At 48.8% G+C, this 19,182-nt stretch overlaps 1 protein-coding gene across 6 annotated transcripts in view; it reads right to left on the bottom strand.

The window, feature by feature from the left end:
• Positions 1–302: 302 nt before the first annotated feature.
• Positions 303–19,182, bottom strand: part of LOC144260827 (nuclear GTPase SLIP-GC-like) — a 105,541-nt gene continuing 86,661 nt past the window's right edge. For 5 of the 6 annotated variants that reach the window (XM_077809621.1, XM_077809623.1, XM_077809622.1 and 2 more), the window contains 3 exons: positions 15,468–15,621; positions 14,963–15,011; positions 6,646–8,442 (listed from right to left, as the gene is read on the bottom strand). In XM_077809621.1, the coding sequence (XP_077665747.1) occupies positions 8,300–8,442; positions 14,963–15,011; positions 15,468–15,621 (346 nt within the window). In that variant the 3' untranslated portion in view covers positions 6,646–8,299. Of the gene's footprint in view, positions 512–6,645; positions 8,443–14,962; positions 15,012–15,467; positions 15,622–19,182 lie in introns of those variants that run through there. The other variant, XM_077809625.1, reaches the window with a different exon arrangement.

Raw genomic sequence — 19,182 nt, 5'->3', positions numbered from 1 at the left:
TGCAGCCCGCGGTGCTATGGGAAAGTGGATGGGGAATCCGCCCTCACCTCTTCTGAGATGATGCGCTCGGGATCCTGGAGCCCCCCCTACTCCTGGGGGCTAGCGAGCTGCTGGGCTGGCTTGCTGAAAAACAGCCACACCCCTCTCCCAAGCCCCATGCAACAGGCAGATTTCAAGACTCCACAATGGCTGGAGCATCCAGCCACAACAGTAACCAAGCAACCCAGGGGGTCCCGTTTAATAAATAACTGAGACAAACCCCTAGGTATAGGGAAATGCTGTTAACGTACCCACACTCGGTGACACCGATCGGGGAACAGAAATGGTGGATGGACGTAGCGGGGTGGCTGTACCACGTGCCAGCTGCTGGGGGTGGGGGCGATACCAGCTTTAGGGTTTTGTTGCTCGACGCAGGTCCATCAGTCCCACAGTACAGTCTAGTGCTGGCTTTGAAGAGTGCTCCAATCCCTTCATCAAAGAGCTAGCAGCTGCCACCGCGGAGCAAGTAGAACTGTAACAAACATGCAGCAAAGGGTTAATCCGGGACCAAGGGAGGTTTTGTAAATAGTTACCAAAGAGTAACTATCCCTGGAGGGGTTTCAGAGCAGCAGCCGTGTTAGTCTGTCTTCGCAAAAGGAAAAGGAGTACTTGTGGCACCTTAGAGACTAACCAATTTATCTGAGCATGAGCTTTCGTGAGCTACAGCTCACTTCATCGGATGCATACTGTGGAAACTGCAGAAGACATTAAGGACAAAGTCACAAAGTTCAGCCACCAGGTTAGCCGTGACATTATCGGGGATACCATTCCTGACGGCTTGTAGTCCATCTTTGTGTGGAATGTTGGTGTAGAGGGCTTCTACATCCATAGTGGCCACAAGCCGTCAAGAACACTATCCCCGATAATGTCACGGCAAACCTGGTGGCTGGACTTTGTCCTTACCCATAACTATTTCACATTTGGGGACAATGTATACCTTCAGATCAGCGGCACTGCTATGGGTACCCGCATGGCCCCACAGCATGCCAACATTTTTATGGCTGATTTAGAACAACGCTTCCTCAGCTCTCGTCCCTTAAAGCCCCTACTCTACTTGCGCTATATTGATGACATCATCATCTGGACCCATGGAAAAGAAGCCCTTGAGGAATTCCACCATGATTTCAACAATTTCCATCCCACCATCAACCTCAGCCTGGTCCAGTCCACACAAGAGATCCACTTCCTGGACACTACAGTGCTAATAAACAATGGTCACATAAACACCACCCTATACCAGAAACCTACTGACCGCTATGCCTACCTACATGCCTCCAGCTTTCACCCTGACCACACCACACGATCCATCGTCTACAGCCAAGCTCTGCGATACAACCGCATTTGCTCCAACCCCTCAGGCAGAGACAAACACCTACAAGATCTCTATCAAGCTTCCTTACAACTACGATACCCACCTGCGGAAGTGAAGAAACAGATTGATAGAGCCAGAAGAGTTCCCAGAAGTCACCTACTACAGAACAGGCCTAACAAAGAAAATAGAACGCCACTAGCCGTCACCTTCAGCCCCCAACTAAAACCCCTCCAACGCATTATTAAGGATCTACAACCTATCCTGAAGGATGACCCAACACTCTCACAAATCTTGGCAGACAGGCCAGTCCTTGCCTACAGACAGCCCCGCAACCTGAAGCAAAGACTCACCAAAAACCACATACCACACAACAGAACCACTAGCCCAGGAACCTATCCTTGCAACAAAGCCCGTTGCCAACTGTGCCCACATATCTATTCAGGGGACTCCATCACAGGGCCTAATAACATCAGCCACACTATCAGAGGCTCGTTCACCTGCACATCCACCAATGTGATATATGCCATCATGTGCTAGCAATGCCCCTCTGCCATGTACATTGGCCAAACTGGACAGTCTCTACGTAAAAGAATAAATGGACACAAATCAGATGTCAAGAATTATAACATTCATAAACCAGTCGGAGAACACTTCAATCTCTCTGGTCACGCAATCACTGACATGAAGGTCACTATCTTACAACAAAAAAACTTCAAATCCAGACTCCAGCGAGAAACTGCTGAATTGGAATTCATTTGCAAATTGGATACTATTAATTTAGGCTTAAATAGAGACTGGGAGTGGCTAAGTCATTATGCAAGGTAGCCTATTTCCCCTTGCTTTTTCCTACCCCCCACCCCCCAGACGTTCTGGTTAAACTTGGATTTAAACTTGGAGAGTGGTCAGTTTGGATGAGCTATTGCCAGCAGGAGAGTGAGTTTGTGTGTGTGTGTGTTCCCGGGGGGCGGGGGGTGAGAAAGCCTGGATCTGTGCTGGAAATGACCCACCTTGATTACCATGCACATTGTAGGGAGAGTGGTCACTTTAGATGAGCTATTACCAGCAGGAGAGTGAGTTGGTGTGTGTATGGGGGTGGGGGGGTGAGAAAACCTGGATTTGTGCTGGAAATGGCCCACCTTGATTATCATGCACATTGTAGGGAGAGTGGTCACTTTTGATAAGCTATGACCACCAGGAGAGTGAGTTTGTGTGTGGGGTTTTTGGAGGGGGGTGAGGGAGTGAGAGAACCTGGATTTGTGCTGGAAATGACCCACCTTGATTATCATACACATTGTGAAGAGAGTGGTCACTTTGGATGGGCTATTACCAGCAGGAGAGTGAGTTTGTGTGTGGGGGGGCGGAGGGTGAGAAAACCTGGATTTGTGCTGGAAATGGCCCAACTTGATGATCACTTTAGATAAGCTATTACCAGCAGGACAGTGGGGTGGGAGGAGGTATTGTTTCATGGTCTCTGTGTGTATATAATGTCTACTGCAGTTTCCACGGTATGCATCCGATGAAGTGAGCTGTAGCTCATGGAAGCTCATGCTCAAATAAATTGGTTAGTCTCTAAGGTGCCACAAGTACTCCTTTTCTTTTTGCAAAGACAGACTAACACGGCTGTTACTCTAAAACCAACATATTCCATAGTATTCAAGATGTGGGCATACCATGGATTTATACAGAGGCAATATGATGCTTTCTGTTTTATTCTCTATCCCATTCTTAATGATTCCCAGCCGTCTGTTCGCATTTTTGACTGCCGCTGCACATTGAGTGGAGGTTTTCAGAGAACTCTCCATAATGACTCCGAGATCTTTCTTGAGTGGGAACAGCCAATTTAGACCCCATCATTGTATACGTATAGTTGGGATTATATTTTCCAATGTGCATTACTTTGCATTTATCAACACTGAATTTCATCTGCCATTTTGTTGCCCAGTCACCCAGTTTTGTGAGATCCCTTTGTAGCTCTTCACAGTCTGCCTGGGACTTAACTATCTTGAGCAATTTTGTATCATTTGCAAATTTTGCCACCTCACTGTTTACTCCCTTTAGTGGTATGTATAGATCACTGGCAACTTGTTGCAATAGTCCCGGTAATGGCAGTGGTCATTCGGTGGAGAAGGCTGTTGTCAGTTGTTGGCTGCCTGTGTTCTCTCTGTGTGCTGAACCTGACCAGAGCTGGTACAGCACACGGACTGTTGCTCAGAGTGTAACTTTTGCTCACTTTGGTTCAGGCCTCAGGCCTCGCACCAGGCCCCGTGCTCTCTTTCCCTATTACAAAAACAGAGGAGTGACCACCTCATCCAAGGATGATGCAGAGGCACCCATCAGGACCTGTGAATCCAGTTCCACTCCTCCTCCTCGTCTACTGACAGAACCGGGAGGCGAGGAGCAGTGGGACTCGAGAGGGGCGCAGATATCTGCCATAAGGAACTCACAGATCCCAATAATGCAAGAAAGAGGGATCGACTGGTTGCAGGAGAACCCCAAGGAAATCTGTACCAGCAGTCCCTGGGGGGGGAAGGGGTGTCGTATCCAGCAAGATGACGAGGGTAACCCTGTCAAGGAGTCCCTGGGCAATGCTCTGGAACTGCTCCCCATGAAGCCAGTCAGGACTCTGGGGAAGTCTCCTTTCTGTGAGCAGCCTGTCTTCAGGACACACAGCTCACACCTTCCTGGGTCTGTCCTCGGAGTATTCAGCCTCCTCTGCCCCTCCGTGCGCTTCCCACAGTGAGTCCGCTCAGGCGGGGTCCTGGGGAAGCCAGAGGATCCTGCCCCCCAACTCTGCAGTCAGACGGGAATCTCAGCCAGCCAGTAAAACTGAAGGTTTATTAGACCACAGGAACATAGTCTAAAACAGAGCCTGTAGGTGCAGAGAATAGGACCCCTCCGCTGGGTCCATTTTGGGGGGGAGTGAGCCAGACAACCACGTCTGCACTTCACTTCATGACCCCAGCCAGCCCCAAAACTGACACACTCTCCAGCCCCTCCTCCCCTGGGCTTTGTTCCTTTCCCGGGCCAGGAGGTCACCTGATTCCTTTGTTCTCCAACCCTTTAGCTCTCACCTTGCAGGGGGGAAGGGCCCAGGCCATCAGTTGCCAGGAAACAGGGTGTCAGCCATTCTCTGTGTCCAGACCCCTGCACACACCTGCCCTCTAGGGCTCTGCAAGGATCATACACCCTTACCCCACCCCCTAGATACTTAAGAACTGCATGGGGGAAACTGAGGCACCCCCACACGATTCAGAGGAAACATTAAGAACAATCCCTTTCGTCACAAACCCCTTGACTATCAGGGTTCAATTGCCTCAGAGATCCTCTGAGTCCAAGACCTGCTCCACTGGTAGAAATGGTGACGTTGGTACCGGGACACTCCTGCCAGATGGCCGGAAGGGAGATGGCTCCTGGGACAATGGTGCAGACTCCTCCTCCGGAGTAAGAACATCCCTCTGGAGGGCTGGGCCAGAGAGAAGTGGAGACTACAGATAAGGGAGGAATATATGCCCTGGTGTTGTATAAGTCTCGGCACACCCTGGTGTTCAAGAGGTTCCTGTAGTTAAATCTGATTGACCTGGTTCATCAGCTGGTGTTTAGACAGACGAAGCGATACAGACAATAGGTTTGGACCTGCACTTGTAGATGGAACCAGTGAATATCTATCCTTATGCTTCAGTACCAAGGTGACCAACAGAACCAGCGGATCCTTCTTTCTATGTGTCTTGCACTCTGATCCAGGAGTCTTCAATAGAGTCAGTTCCTTAAGTTCCATATGTGACGTCTTACCCAAGCTGGACAGACTCAGGGAGGAAGTGTGTTTTTCACGGACAGTCCTCAATGGGGATCTGTCCTTACACCCAGGAGAGTGCTCTCTACCATCAAGGGCAGCCCTGAAAGAAGAGATCTTAGGCTTAGATGTTGAGGGCTTTGCTCCAAGGCACATACTTGGAGGGACACTGTTGATCAGTTAAGGCTGATTACAGCGGGTCTCCCTGGCCCAAATCGGAGAGGGGTCTCATAGCCTTCTCCATCACGTGACTCCATAGGTGAAACTCTCAGGCTTCTTGAGTTCTGGGTGGGAAGGAGCAACAGAGATATGCGCCTCACCCAGACAATATAGGCAATGCTGATGTTCATCACTGATGGAGAAGGATCGAGGGACTCTGGGCACAGTCCTGGCGCTGGGGAGGCGTTTCCCAACCAGGGAGAAAGAAATACTCTAAACTGTACTATAAACTTTAACTGCTAACTACTAATCTCAGAATATAACTATTTACAAATGCTTTCTTTATAGGTTATGCACCAAAGTGGAGGGCACAGTTCTGACTTGGGCCAGGCAGCGGTAAGAAGGAACTGGAGAGGTATCAACACACACGGTCTCTTACACCCCTGATCAGGAGCATGAGGAGAACTACTGCACATGTGCGGGCCAATGGACACTGCTCTGAAAAATTTCTGGACTAGGGTGCATGGCGCGCACTCATACCCACATTTCGAATACACTTAGAGACCATCAATCTATGAAGAATGTGCACCTAAGGGGTCAGATGGGTCTTCAATATGGAAGCTGAAGTCACCAAGGATGAGTGTGAAAGACTGGGAAGGTAAGAGAGCCAAGATTTTAAATCAAAGAGGAAGGCTGAGGGGGAGGAACTGGATGGACAGTAGATGACAGCAACATTGGGGGGGAACGGAGAGTCGGGTACAGTGCTGTTCAAAAAGAGAAGAAAGTGGGAAGGAAGAGGGTGGAGGGACTTGAAGCAGCAGGAACAGGAGAGAAAAAGCCCAACACCCCCACCCTGGTCTGTTCCAGGCAGGGAATGAGAGAAAAGAAGAGACCTAAGAGAGCAGCAGCAGAGGCCATGGCAGACAAAGGGATCTAGGTCTCAGAAAGCCAAGAACTGGAGGGAACAAGATACAAAGAGGTCATGGATGACAAATCTTTTCAGAGAAGGAGCAGGTGTTCCAGAGAGAGTAGGTGTTCCAGAGACAGTGGGGAAGGGGGGGTGGGTGGTGCGTGTGTGTGTGGTGGTCATGGGGAGATGAATATGGGAAACAGAAAGGGGGTTAAGGTAGGACTTGGTCTGTGCTAGTGGAAGGAAAGGAGCGAGGGGAAGAGGAGCAGGTAGGGACGGTGGGAACTGTAGAACGGTGAGGGTACCAAGGATGGGAAAATGGAGCCAGTGGTGGGGAAGGAGGATGGATTAAGAATAGATGCAGTGACAGCCACTCTCAGTATGTAACATGTCCCCACCTCCTCTACACACACACACACACACACACACACGTACAACCACCAATATCTGTATACTTTATTTTGGAAGAATATCAAGTATTTTTATTTTATAAACACAAAAAGGCACAAATACAATGCATGATTCAAGCAATGCTACAAATCATCGTATTGGTATAAGGCAAAAACAGTTTGTCAGCTGAAGTGATGCACCGAGAGACATTTTCAGTCAGGCTGGGTCTCTGACATCCTAGTAGTTTATCTGCTTTACCTCAAAGCGCCCTGCATTCAGTTAAAAACAAAACAAAAAACAACCCTGCCCAACAGCATAAAAATTCTTACAGCACTTGCAAATTTAGCAGCAGGCTGCACTACTCATCCTGCAGTGAGGCAGCATTGCAGGGAAAGGATGGAAACACATTAAAAAGGAGAAACAAGACAGTGAACTAAACACAAAGGGTGGGGGCAATACTATTAAACAGATCACTGTGCTCCATAGCTCTGTTCAGCAAAGACTCCATTATGAACCTAATCAGAACTGGGAATATTTAGAGAAAGCAAAACTGAACAGTTAATCCAGGAAGATTTAACTGTACTACACAGATTCCTCTTCAACAAAATTCTCATCTTCACTGAGACCAGCTCCAAAGACCACTGAAATCATTGAGAGTCTCTACTTGATTTCAGTGGGCTGTGGATCAAGCCCCACTTGCATCCACTGCCACTGTAACACTGCAGGGCTTTATGATACAGAAAAGTATAATGCGACTTCAGGCTCTCTCAGAAACAATGTCCTTATAGGACACAAAACTCAGCCATTTCTCACACTTGACACACAGTAACTCCAAGAACTCACTCTCACCAGATGGAAGTTTTGGTTACACCCTCACCAGAAGGCCAGGGAGAGGTTTTAATGTAGATTAGCATAATCCCCTAAGTAAACAAAACACATTATCTTTTCAGGTTAGACCTTTCCTACTTTCTTTCCACTTCTGCTGAAGTTCGAGCACAACCTGTCTGTATTTGAAAAGCTCCATAACAGGCAGGATAAGCTGATTCTCCAGCACCATCCTAACTCAATTTGGACTTCATCCATCCCCTCAATTTACAAGGAACAACAAGAAGCTGTTCTTTATTGTTGCAGAAGTTTTCTGTTGATCAAATCACAATCTGTTTTCCTTTCCAAAAATCAGTGGGTCGATGCTTTGGATTAATTGCTTTGGATTAATATGTAGGCTACAGTGTCTTAGCATTTGACTCTATGCATTTTGGATGAGTCTTTGCCTGTTACTCTAAGTTTTTCTTTACCAAAATAGCTTTCACTGGCAGAGAGTTGCTGGCTACACTCTAGAGTCAAGTGTCTTAGCAAAGAGGGAGTCCCGTGAATATCACTTCTGCATGCAGCTGACTCACTTCATTTCTCTTTCAAGAAACAGCCAACCATTGTCCAAATGGATACTTCAGCTTTGCTGTTGTACGCAAACTCCTCCGTTCTGAAAAGAGGCACTGATGCAGCAGGCTACTTCAGAGACAGTGCTCAGACTGCGCTCAGTCAATCGTGTTAAATTATCAGTGTAAGATTACATGACAATCAGTTTCAGAATAATTTTTCAAGAGGAAGGAGTCTATTTCTACAGCCTTTTGGTACTAATGATATATGTACATATATTGTGTGTATACAAGTCAGGTAACAGTCTTTGAATTATAACTAACTAGTGTGGGCTCCATGAATCTTTTGCAGTGTGCGTGTTTCCATTGGTTTCCATTTTATCCACATCAGAACTGTTGTCTTCCTGAGCATTTGGATTTTCCCACTTTCCCCAAACACCCTCTTTGGCTCCGCCATGAAGGATACCTTTATTGTATGCAAGAGGAGAACAAAACATGAGATTGAGACACACCAGTCCTGCTTTGGCACCTGTGCATTTTGGTGCTCTCGTTTGGTGGTTCCCAACCTTTTGCTGGAATCCCATTGGGGAAACACTAATGGCTGGGTGTGTTCTTCTGTTCAGTCCCCCTTGCAGCACCCTTTAAAACAACACTGTCTTTCCCCTCTGTCCATTCTCTCTTTCATCGGGTCTTTATCCGTCCCATCCCCTCTGCCTTTTTTGTCTTGCTTCTTCCTTGTGTGTATTTTTCTCTTTTTATTACTATTTTTTTTTTAATTCTTATCTGGCAACTGTCTATCCTCTCCCTAGTCCACAAAAAGACAGCTGTGCCTAACCTATGTACACATGAGCTGCTCCCAGCATTGTCTACAGCAGGGAGCAGTGCAGGGACAGAATGCAGCTCACTTTCTGGGGCCAAACAACTTTCCCTGCCTCCAGTTATTCCTCTTCTCTGCTGCCTTCCCCCTCAACAAGCCTTAAGGTTCCCAAAGGGGTCCCACGTCCCAGTACTCCAGTCATTTACCACGATCAATGCTACCTGTGAAACACATGCAGGAGCTACCGACAGCTGAGGGGAAACAGGGTGTTAACATGTATGAGGGGCTGCTATAGAAAGCTCCTAGACTTGAACAATCCTCCTGATAGCCATGTCATAATTAAGACTGGCAATAGTTTGCGAAGAGCCATACAAAACTCTGGCTTGCAGCTAGTATGAAGATTTACTCCCCCTCAAGGCAAGCATTCCGCTTTGTAAAGCTCTGCTTACAATGGCGTACAGCCCCTCAATGTAGGCGCACCCTAGTCCTGCTATTACATGGGCATCTACTGAAAGTCCTCTTAACAAGGACCTGTTTAAAAAGAAAGATCACTCACCTTTACAGTAACCAACGTTCCTCGAGATGTGTGGCCCTTATTTGTATTCTATTGTGGTGCACATGTGCTCTGTGCAACTGAGACTGGAAAATTCTTCCTAGTAGCGTCCTTTGGTCCGCACCTGTGCCCTGTATCTCTTTGTGCTCCAATCCGAAGGCTTTAGGGGTGGTGTGGACTGAATGCCTCTCCAATACCTTCCAAGAGTGATTTGTGGTAGAGAAAGGATCTGACGCAGGAGAGGAGGAGGGTGGGTAGTGGAATACACATAGGAACCACATCTCAAAGAACTCAGGTCATTTACTTTACTGTTCTTTCTTCAAGTGATGGTCCCTATGTGTATTCCGCTGTGGGTGACTCCCAAGTAGTATTCAGCAAGGAGGAGGGCGAGAGGACCTGTATTGCACCATCAACTCTAGGACCACTGTACTGAAGAACGCAACCGCAGAAGAGGCTTGCACCAGTGCAGAATGTCTAGTAAAGGTTTGCACAGAGTTCCATGTTGTCACTCTACAGATCTCCAGGAGGGAAAAATCCTGAAGAGATGGCCCTGAAGCAGTCTGGGCTCTGGTCAAGTGAGCCCTCACTCTGACGAGTCATCATCCCCGCAAGATCATAGCAAAGGCACACAACCAGAAATCAGTTTGGAAAGACTCTGTGAGAGGAAACTGCTTCTCCTTTCACCTGCTCAGCAAAGGAAACCAAGAGTTTCAGATTTCTGGGAGGGTTCAGACCTCTGTAGGTAGAAAGCTATGGCTTGAGGGACGTCCAGAGAGTGGAACTTCCTGTTCTCCCTGATGGCGTGAGGTTTTGGGGAGAAGACCAAAAGGTATATGACCTGGTTAATGTGGATTTCAGAGGGAATCTTTGGAATGAACTTGCGGTGTAACCTCAAAACTACCTTACTCTAGGGAGCACTACATAGGGAGTCTGCCATAAAGGCCCTGAGCTCACCCACTCTTCTGGCAGAGGTGATTGCAGTCAGGAAGGCTACCTTCATATTCAGGTGAAGAAGGGAGAAAGGGGCCAATGGTACAAATAGAGGATTCATGAGTGTTGACAAAGCCAAGCTGAGGTCCCAAGACAGTGCTGGTTTCAATACTGGAGGAAAAGTTCTGGTAAGCCCTTTCAGGAATCTTAGGGTTCGGCTACACGTGTGAGTTAAGGCACATTAAAGCAGCCCCAGGCGCCCTAGCTCACTACCCGTCCACTAGGGCGTTCCTGGTTCTCCACCTAGGTGAGAAGATTAACACTTGGTGCACCCTGGCTGAAACGCCCAGGCATCAGTGTGAACGAGGTGTTGCATTATTGCGCTCTGATCGGCCTCCGGAAACGTCCCCTAATCCCATCAGGTCAAGTGCCCACTCTTCTCATTGTTTCTGAATCACTGTAGGAATGTGGATATGCCCTTTGAAAGCTCAGTTTCTGACAGCCAGCTGCTTATCTACTCCGAGACAAAGCAACCCTTACTGTCGAATGCTGTGAGAGAGAGAGGGGTGGGGGTGGGGGAGTCTGCTGCTGTCTGAACTTACAAGACAGCATGATGACATGCTCTCAGCCCCCCCCAAAACGCACTCTCCCCCCCCACATACACACAACACACTCCACCCCCCCAATTTGAAAAGCACGTTGCAGTCACTTGCATGCTGGGATAGCTGCCCATAATGCACCGCTCCCAATGCCGCTGCAAGAGCCGTAAATGTGGCCACGCCAGTGCGCTTGAAGCTGTCAGTGTGGACAGACTTCAGCGCTTTCCCTACTGCGCTCTCCCAAGGCGGCTTTAACTCAAAGCGCTCTACATCTGCAAGTGTAGCCATGCCCCGAGTTGTAGGTTGGGTGAAGACTGAGTAGCCGTCAACCAGGAATTGGAAGGCGTTAATTGATGTCAAATGCACACACTGGAAACAGAGATAGCCCCAGATTCTTCAGGGAAAGAAGGTAGTCTAAGATAGTAGGAATGTCCAAATCCTCTGGGGTTATGTGCCGAAGTTGGCACCGGACAAAAAATCTCTTCCATTTAGGCCCACAACACTGTCTCGTGGGGAGTTTTCTGCTATTATGGAGTACGGATTGTAGCTCCTTGGAGCACGATTCCTCTAAGCTCGTCATCCTTCCCAATACCAGGCTGTTAGTTAGAAGGCTGCTGGGTTAGGATAGTTGATCCTACCTCTGTTCTGTGTTAGAAGGTTTGGAAATGGATGGATATGCATGCACGGGAACACAGACATCTGAAGGATGCTGGTGAACCAGAACTGCCTCAGCCGGTAGGATGCCATGAGAATCACCAACACACTGTCCTCCTTGATTTTCTTTAGGACTCAGGGCAAAAGGGTGGCGGGGTGGGAAGGCATACATCAGCAGCTTCAACCACTGAACCAGGAAAGAATCCCCTCTGGAATCGTGACCCCAAGCTGCTTGGGAACATTAGGTCGGGCATTTCTTGTTGTCCTTGGGCATGAAGAGATCCCACCATGGGAATCCCCACTGGAAGATGTTTTGTACCACCAAGTTGTGTAGTTCCCACTTGTGGTCCTGCGGAAGCTTGTGGGTGGAATCCTGGGCTTCCTCCAGAAGACTCTGAAGAGACTCTGGAATTCACACCTTGAAATTGCTTGTAGTCATTGGGTAGTGATGATGTGGCTGGTATCACCACCTCATCAGGGAATGTGGAAGAGAGTGCTGCATGGGGGTTGAGCCGTTCTGTCTGCTTGGGTTGATCTTCCTCACAGTACTTATGAGGGAGCTGAGGATACTCCCTTTGCAGTGATCCTTGTGTAGACGCCTGCAGAGATCCCTTTAAGTCAGGCGGTCTGCAGTAGGGATCCCAGGAACTCCAATGTCCAGGGGATGGGATCATAATAAGGAAGTGGTGACAAAGGGGGAGGGTACCAGAAGAGTCTGGAGCCCCTATCTTGGCAAAAATTTACTCCTGGGGGAATTCCGCGCCACTGCAGGTGTGCATAATTAATGAGCCGTGCATACTTTAATTTTGGTGCGCAGAAAAAAGCTTCTGTTGAAAAGTGGCCACAGTTCCATCTTTTGCCCATCAGAGGGTGCTGTGGCGATAGAACACAGCAGCAACTCCTAGCCAGCTAGGGAAGAGAAAGAGCCTGCCTTCTTTGCAGCACGTGCCAGGTCAGGAGCTATGGAGAGACAGAGCATGGGGCGCTGGGCGGGGCGTCAGATAGGGGCTCACAAGGGCTAGTGTGGGAGGACAGACTGGGGCAGGGGCTGAATGGGAGTGGAGGCACAGGGCCACATGGTAATGGGGGATGGGGTGCAGAGCTACATAGGGATAGGGGGGTGGCTGGGTGGGGGCACAGACACATTGGGATGGGGGTGCAGGGCACCATGGGGATGGGAAAAATGGGTATCTGAGTGGAGGTGGAGGAACACATGTGGACAGGGGGTGCAAGGACACATGTGGATGGGGGGGAGTGGGTGTCTGAGTGGGGGTGGAGGGACACATGTGCCTGACTGAATGGGTGAGGCTAGGGGTCAGCCAGGCTCTACATGGGGGAAAACTCTCTAGCAGTCCCTCCTTGCCCCCCCCCCCCCGAAAAACCTGTTCCATACTTTTCCCACCCATACCCAACAACCCTCCAAGTTCACACCCAGTCTCCTTCCCAGTAATTATTTCCCTCTCCCTCAGCTTCTCCGTTACCCCTCACTCCCCGCAGACTTTGCGCTGCTTCTGTGGGGGTGCAGGAAATATGGTTCTGTATTGTAGTTCAAATCAATTATTACTCAGAGTTCTGTATTAATATGCCTAGTAAGGAATCTTTTTGCCAAAAAACATTTTCTGAATCTTTTTTGTTGTCTGTATTGTTACAGACAGACTTGTTGTCAAATATTTTGAAATAAATGACCAAAAATAATTGAAACTGGTGTGATTATATTGTGTTATTTTGACAAATAAAATATGCAGAATTTGAAAATATTGTGCACAGAATTTTAAAATTTTTGTTACAGAATTTTTAGGCACAGAATTCCCCCAGGAGTAAACATTGCTTCTTGAAGCAGGCAGAGGGACACTTACTCAGTCTCTATCTCACCAGAAGAATAGGATTCTTCAGACTCCACGGATAAAGCCATTGACAGTACTGCCAAATGGTGCCTCAAAAGGTATGGGTATCTCCTTATAGATCACTGGTTCCACAAGTATCAGCAACTCTGTGTTGGAATAAAAGCCAGATCCTCCAGGACAGGGAGCCCAGGTCTACCAAAAGGAGAGCAGGAGGGATTGCTACCTCCCAGTGGAGCTGACAGTAGTGATTTAAGTTGGGTGCTAGACGATGGAACCACCAAGTCCCTTTTGGTGCTGTGGTGCAGTGCCGACAGTGCAGCCGGTGCTCACTCCCTCCTGTTTCCAGTACTGGGGCTGGTCCTGCCCCTTCCGCAGCTGGCTGCTTAGGGCTGCTCTTGGCCCTCAGTATTGACAGATCAGCCCCTGGTCCCAGTGAGCTCCGAACATACCAATACTGGGATGTGATTTGGAAGGTGGAGAAGTGATTCTCTTTTCAGAGGCCTTATGAGCGGACCTTTCCTGTTTCTGATGGGGTGTTTGATCTTACCCTCCTCCTGTCTCTTGTCAGCGTTCTCAGGCTTGGTATCAGACGATCCAGAGCTGGAGAGTGTCAGCTTGAAAGGCCATTATTAGGGAACTGCTGACGACGCACGAGGGGGTCTGTGTTTGTGCGTGACAGAGAGAGAGAGAGAGGGACAGAGAGAGGGACGTGGGATTGGACTGGGGCTTCATTGACTGCTCCATTAGGGTATCTTTGAAGCTGAAATTCATGGGATTGCCATGTTCAAGGTGGAAGTGAACAGCAAATATTGCACATAGAGAGAACGTGGGAGTCTCCAAGGCAATATAAAGCTAGAGGTAGGTCATGCAGGATTTAAAGCCTGGGATCTTAGGCATCCTGAGAACCCTAAATGTTATGGAGGAGAGACATGGGGGGAAAACACAGACCACAAAACACTAACAAAATTAACTACTAAAATACTAGAACTAGCTATTTAAGACAAACTATTCACACCCCCTTGTCCCCCCCCAGATTTTTTTTAGCAGGAATGCTAGCAAAAGCTGCAGACAACGAGGAGTTCGGTCTCAGACCGTAAGCTGTAGAAAGGAATTTGAGAGGCAGTCAAGCCACACCTCCCCTTATGCCCTCGATTCGGAGCCCCAGGACACACAGGATGCAGGCACAGACCAATGGATGCTGCTAGTAAGAATTTCCAGTCTCAGGCACATGGAGCGCACGCACACATAGGGACCGTCACTCGAAGAACCACACACCTGTCCATACACCTAACCAAACACATTCAGAAACGGAGTGGGGTCCTCTGAAATAGATCACTGAGAAGGCAACAAGCCAGTTAAGATTCAGACTGCAGCCACCCTTATCAATATGGAAGCAAGGCTCACAGAGATGACAAGTCCAATATAGTTTGCCTTGATCAGAGCAGACATGCTGAGATATGTATGCCCCACAGGCTGCATCTCTTAATTGACTGTAGGCTGCAAAGGTGGTGAAGTTCCTGGTTGGGCACATTTTGGGTGTCCCTTGCCTAGCAAGGACACAGTAACCATTAACAGTTGCCTTTGCTTACCAGCTGCACTTGGAATGGTAAACAGATCGTTTTCATCCTTCACAGTTACCTGAGGAAATAAACAAGAGTTAAAGTTCAGTATACACCCAACTATATGAGCTCCCATGTCTCTCACCCTTCTCTTTACCAGCCACCACAGAAGTGGTTCATTTTTAATTAGCTGCTCAACTATGGCCTGTCAGACTCCAATAAATCAGAGAGGGCTGGGACCTATGTTTGCAAGGAAAGAGAAAGCCCTCAAGGTGGTGTTATAAAATAGAAGGGATGCCCAGGGCTCTGACAAGGAAATGAAGCTCTCATGTGGGAAGGCATAAGATGCTCTCACCAGTAAAGATGCACGGAACTATGTTCCTAGTTAAGGATGAAATCCTCCAGACCAAAGTCAGTGTTCATAGTACTGCACAAGGTTCCAGTTGCATAACTCCCATGAAAACCACAGCCCAGCTGATGGGACTGTCATTGCCCCCCCACAACAGCTGTCACACTCTCCTAGCAGGCTGCTTACATGAGAGCTGGATGGTGCCTCAGACATGGACATTCCTGGAAAGGAGGTTGTATTCAACTCGTAAAACGCAGATGCACACTCTCTGCTTGCGTTCTGCAGGTGACTTGCCATGGACGGTCTGGCTGAGACTACCAGTCTGCCAGGAACGTGTTGGCTGAATTAGAGAAAAAAATATCAAGGAGGGGTATTTAAACAGCAGAAGGCTGAGAGAGATTAAAATAGAGGTCACATCACCGCTAATTCGATACCCACTGGAAACATAGGCCTTGTCTACACTACACAGTTTTGTCGGCAAAACAGTGGAGGGGTACACACTACAGTGAAACTTTTGGCGGCAAAACTCTCTCGTTTTGCCGAAAACCACCTTGACGAGAGGCGTAGAGATTTTTGTGGCAAAGTTAGAGTTATGAAGCGTCAGGGTAGACACTGTGTTCACCTGGCCTCCAGGAAGGATCCTACAGTGCCCACCGTGACCAGTCTGCTCACTATTTTGAACTCCACAGCCCTGCATCCAGCTACACAGGCATGTGCTCCTCCTCTTCCAAAGCTCCAGGAGCTGTGGAAATTCCTCAGTGTGCAGAGCTCACATAGCTAAGGCCCCCTTGAGCACTACAGCAGCAAACACACTCCTGCCTAGACTACAGGGGAGGGGTAGATCATCTTGGTCTGTAGGCAGACGAGGCTGTGGGAGAATTCAGAGGGAATCTCAGAATCATTAATGTGGAATCCTGCTCTCCTCTGCACTAGGAACACAGTGGCAGGTAGGTAGGGTGGAGGGCGGGAGAGACACTGCTGTGCAGAGCTGGGGTTGATGGGGGGTGGTGTATCCCCCTCCCTCTGCCTCAGGATTAGTTGCTTCTGGCTGCTCTCTGAATTTAAAAGAGACCGCATGCTGACACTCACTCTCCCCCAACACACGCACTGTCTCTCTCTTCCCCCCTGCCCCGTCACACACACGCCCCCGCTCCCGTCCCCCACTTCAGATGAAAAGCAGCTGGCAACCTAATAGGATGCCCATGGAAGGATGGGATTGAGAAACCTGCCCCATGTGATGGTGTACTTGCCCCATGAAGCACTGAAAACCCTTCTCAAAGCATCCTGCGGCCAGTTGCACAGTGGGATAGCTACCCACAGAGCACTGCTCTCTGTCTCAATGCAAGAGCTGCTAGTGTGGATGTACTCTGCCGACACAAGGAACATAGTGTTGACACAAAACAGCAGTTTAATTAAAGCGGTGGTGTATGTCGGCATAACTTGCGTCGACAAAACTCTGTAGCATAGACAAGGCCTCAGAAGAAGGACAAAGGTGCAGCGATACCCTGGTGATGCGCCAGAGAAAACCCTAAGAGAGAAAGCAATGAGCCTGAATAGCCTCTTATATTTATTCTGGACAATAAATTTAAATTTAGATTTTCTGGATGTGAAACAAAGACCTTAACTGGAAGAGGTTCTTCATTTACAAAGAGAGGCTGTAGAGACATTGTACTGTAACATTCGGGGCCAAAGCAGTATAATTAATACCAGCTCACAGTAAAAGAGGACTTGTCAAACAAACTTGGGTTTTTTTTTATTTTTGCCTTTTTACTTTCTACTGTCTTCTGCATATTCCCATCTGCAGGGATTTAGCCAGCAATACTAAGAATGTGGATTCTAGCTGAAGAGAGATTGGACAATTGCCATCCCAAAGTAAGCACCCTCCACAGATGCCAAGTCGATGATATTCCTGAGTAAGCCTGTGTACTCAACTCCAAGGAGCTGTATGGAAGTCCTGTGAAGGCAGGGCACTAATACAGCCTTTGCCCTAATGGAATAAGCCCAATCTTCTCAGGAAAAAATGGTTACTCACCTTCTTGCAACTGTTGTTCTTCGACATGTGACATTCACGTCCATTCCAACCAGGTGCGCGTGCGCTGTGCACATGATAGCCAGAAGATTTTTCCCTTAGCAGTATCTGGAGGGTTGGCCTGGGCATCCCCTGGAGTCACGCCTTCATGGCGCCCAATATACGGCCCTGCCGACTTGATACCCGCCTCAGTTCCTTCTTCCCAGCGACTCAGACAGCAGGGTAGGTGGGTGGGTATTGGGAGGGACATGAGCACCACATCCTGAAGAACAGTTACGAGAAGGTGAGTAACCGGTTTTTCTCCTTCGAGTGCTTGTTCATGTCCATTCCAGTCAGGTGACTCCCAAGCTCAAGTTCAGGAGGTGGGGTCGGAGCTGTCCACTGATTGGAGCACGGCTCTACCAAAGGCCACGCTGTCTCGGGCCTGCTGGGCGATTGCATCATGCGCGGTGAAAGTGTGTACGGAGGACCATGTCACTGCTCTGCAAATTTCTCGGGTGGGAACGTGAGCCAGGAACGCCGCTGAAGAGGCCTGAACCCTGGTGGAGGGGCAGCAACACCTACCAGGTTATAGCACTCATTATGCAGGATGTGATCCATGATGAAATCCACTGAGGAGAGACAGGAAGACCCTTCGTTCTGTCCACCACAGCCACGAAGAGTTGGATGGACTTTAGGAACAGTTTTGTTCTCTTGATATAAAAGGCTAGCGCTCTGCAGACATCCAGTGAGCGACGTCTCTGCTCCCTACCACTTGAGTGCGGCTTAGGACAGAACACTGGGAGGAAGATGTCCGGGTTGATGTGAAAATGGGAGACAACCTTCGGGAGGAAAGCCTGGTGAGGCCTGAGCAGCACCTTGTCCTTATAGAACACAGTGTAGCGAGGCTCTGATATTAGTGCCCTGAGCTCAGACACCCTCCTGGCTGAGGTTATCACTACCAGAAACGCCACCTTGTATGTGAGAGAGAGCGCGAGAGAGAGAGAGAGCGAGAGAGAGAGCGCGCGCGCGAGCAGGGAACACGTCGTCAGTGGTTCAAAGTGTGGACCCATCAGTTTGGAAAGGACCAAGTTAAGGTCCCAAGGCAGGATCGGCTGTCTGACCTGTGGATATAGCCTGTTGAGTCCTTTCAGAAAATGACAAACCATAGTTGGCGAAGATCGACCATCCCTCTGCACCTGGATGGAAGGCTGAAATGGCAGCCAGGTGAATCCTTATGGACGACATGGACAGCCCCTGCTGTTTGAGATGGAGGAGGTAGTCCAATATAAGCGGTAAAGAGTCGAGGATGAATGATGCTGTGTCATCCAGATTTAAAATCTCTTCCACTTGGCAAGGTAGGCAGCCCTGGTGGAGGGTTTCCTACTGCTAAGGAGGACTTGTCTAACCTGGTCCGAGCAGGCAAGCTCCATTGGGTTCAGCCATGGAGCTTCCATGCCGTGAGGTGCGGCAACTCGAGGTTTGGGTACTGAAGGCGGCTGTGGTCCTGAGTTATTAAGTCCGGGAAGAACGGAAAGGTGACTGGGGCTTCCATGGACATTTCCAGGAGTGATATGTACCAGTGTTGGCAGGGCCAAGCTGGAGCTATCAATATCACCAAAGCTTGATCCCTCCATATCTTGAGGAACACCTTGTGAACGAGCGGAATGGGCGGGAATACATACAGGAGATGGTCTCCCCACAGGAAGAGGAATGCGTCCACTATGGAGACCGCACTGTGGTTCCGGAAGGAGCAGAACTACTGACATTTCCTGTTGAGATATGTGGCAAAGAGGTCTGTCTGGGGAAAGCCCCACCGTTGGAAGATGGAGTTCGCACATCCGGGCGTAGGCACCACTCGTGTCCGTAGAACAACCTCCTGAGGTAGTCCGC

The sequence above is a fragment of the Eretmochelys imbricata genome, chromosome 2 (genome assembly GCF_965152235.1).
Source record: "Eretmochelys imbricata isolate rEreImb1 chromosome 2, rEreImb1.hap1, whole genome shotgun sequence".
NCBI classification, from domain to species: Eukaryota; Metazoa; Chordata; order Testudines; family Cheloniidae; genus Eretmochelys; species Eretmochelys imbricata.
Note: the sequence above shows the minus strand (reverse complement) of the source record. Positions and strands in the feature narration are given on the sequence as shown.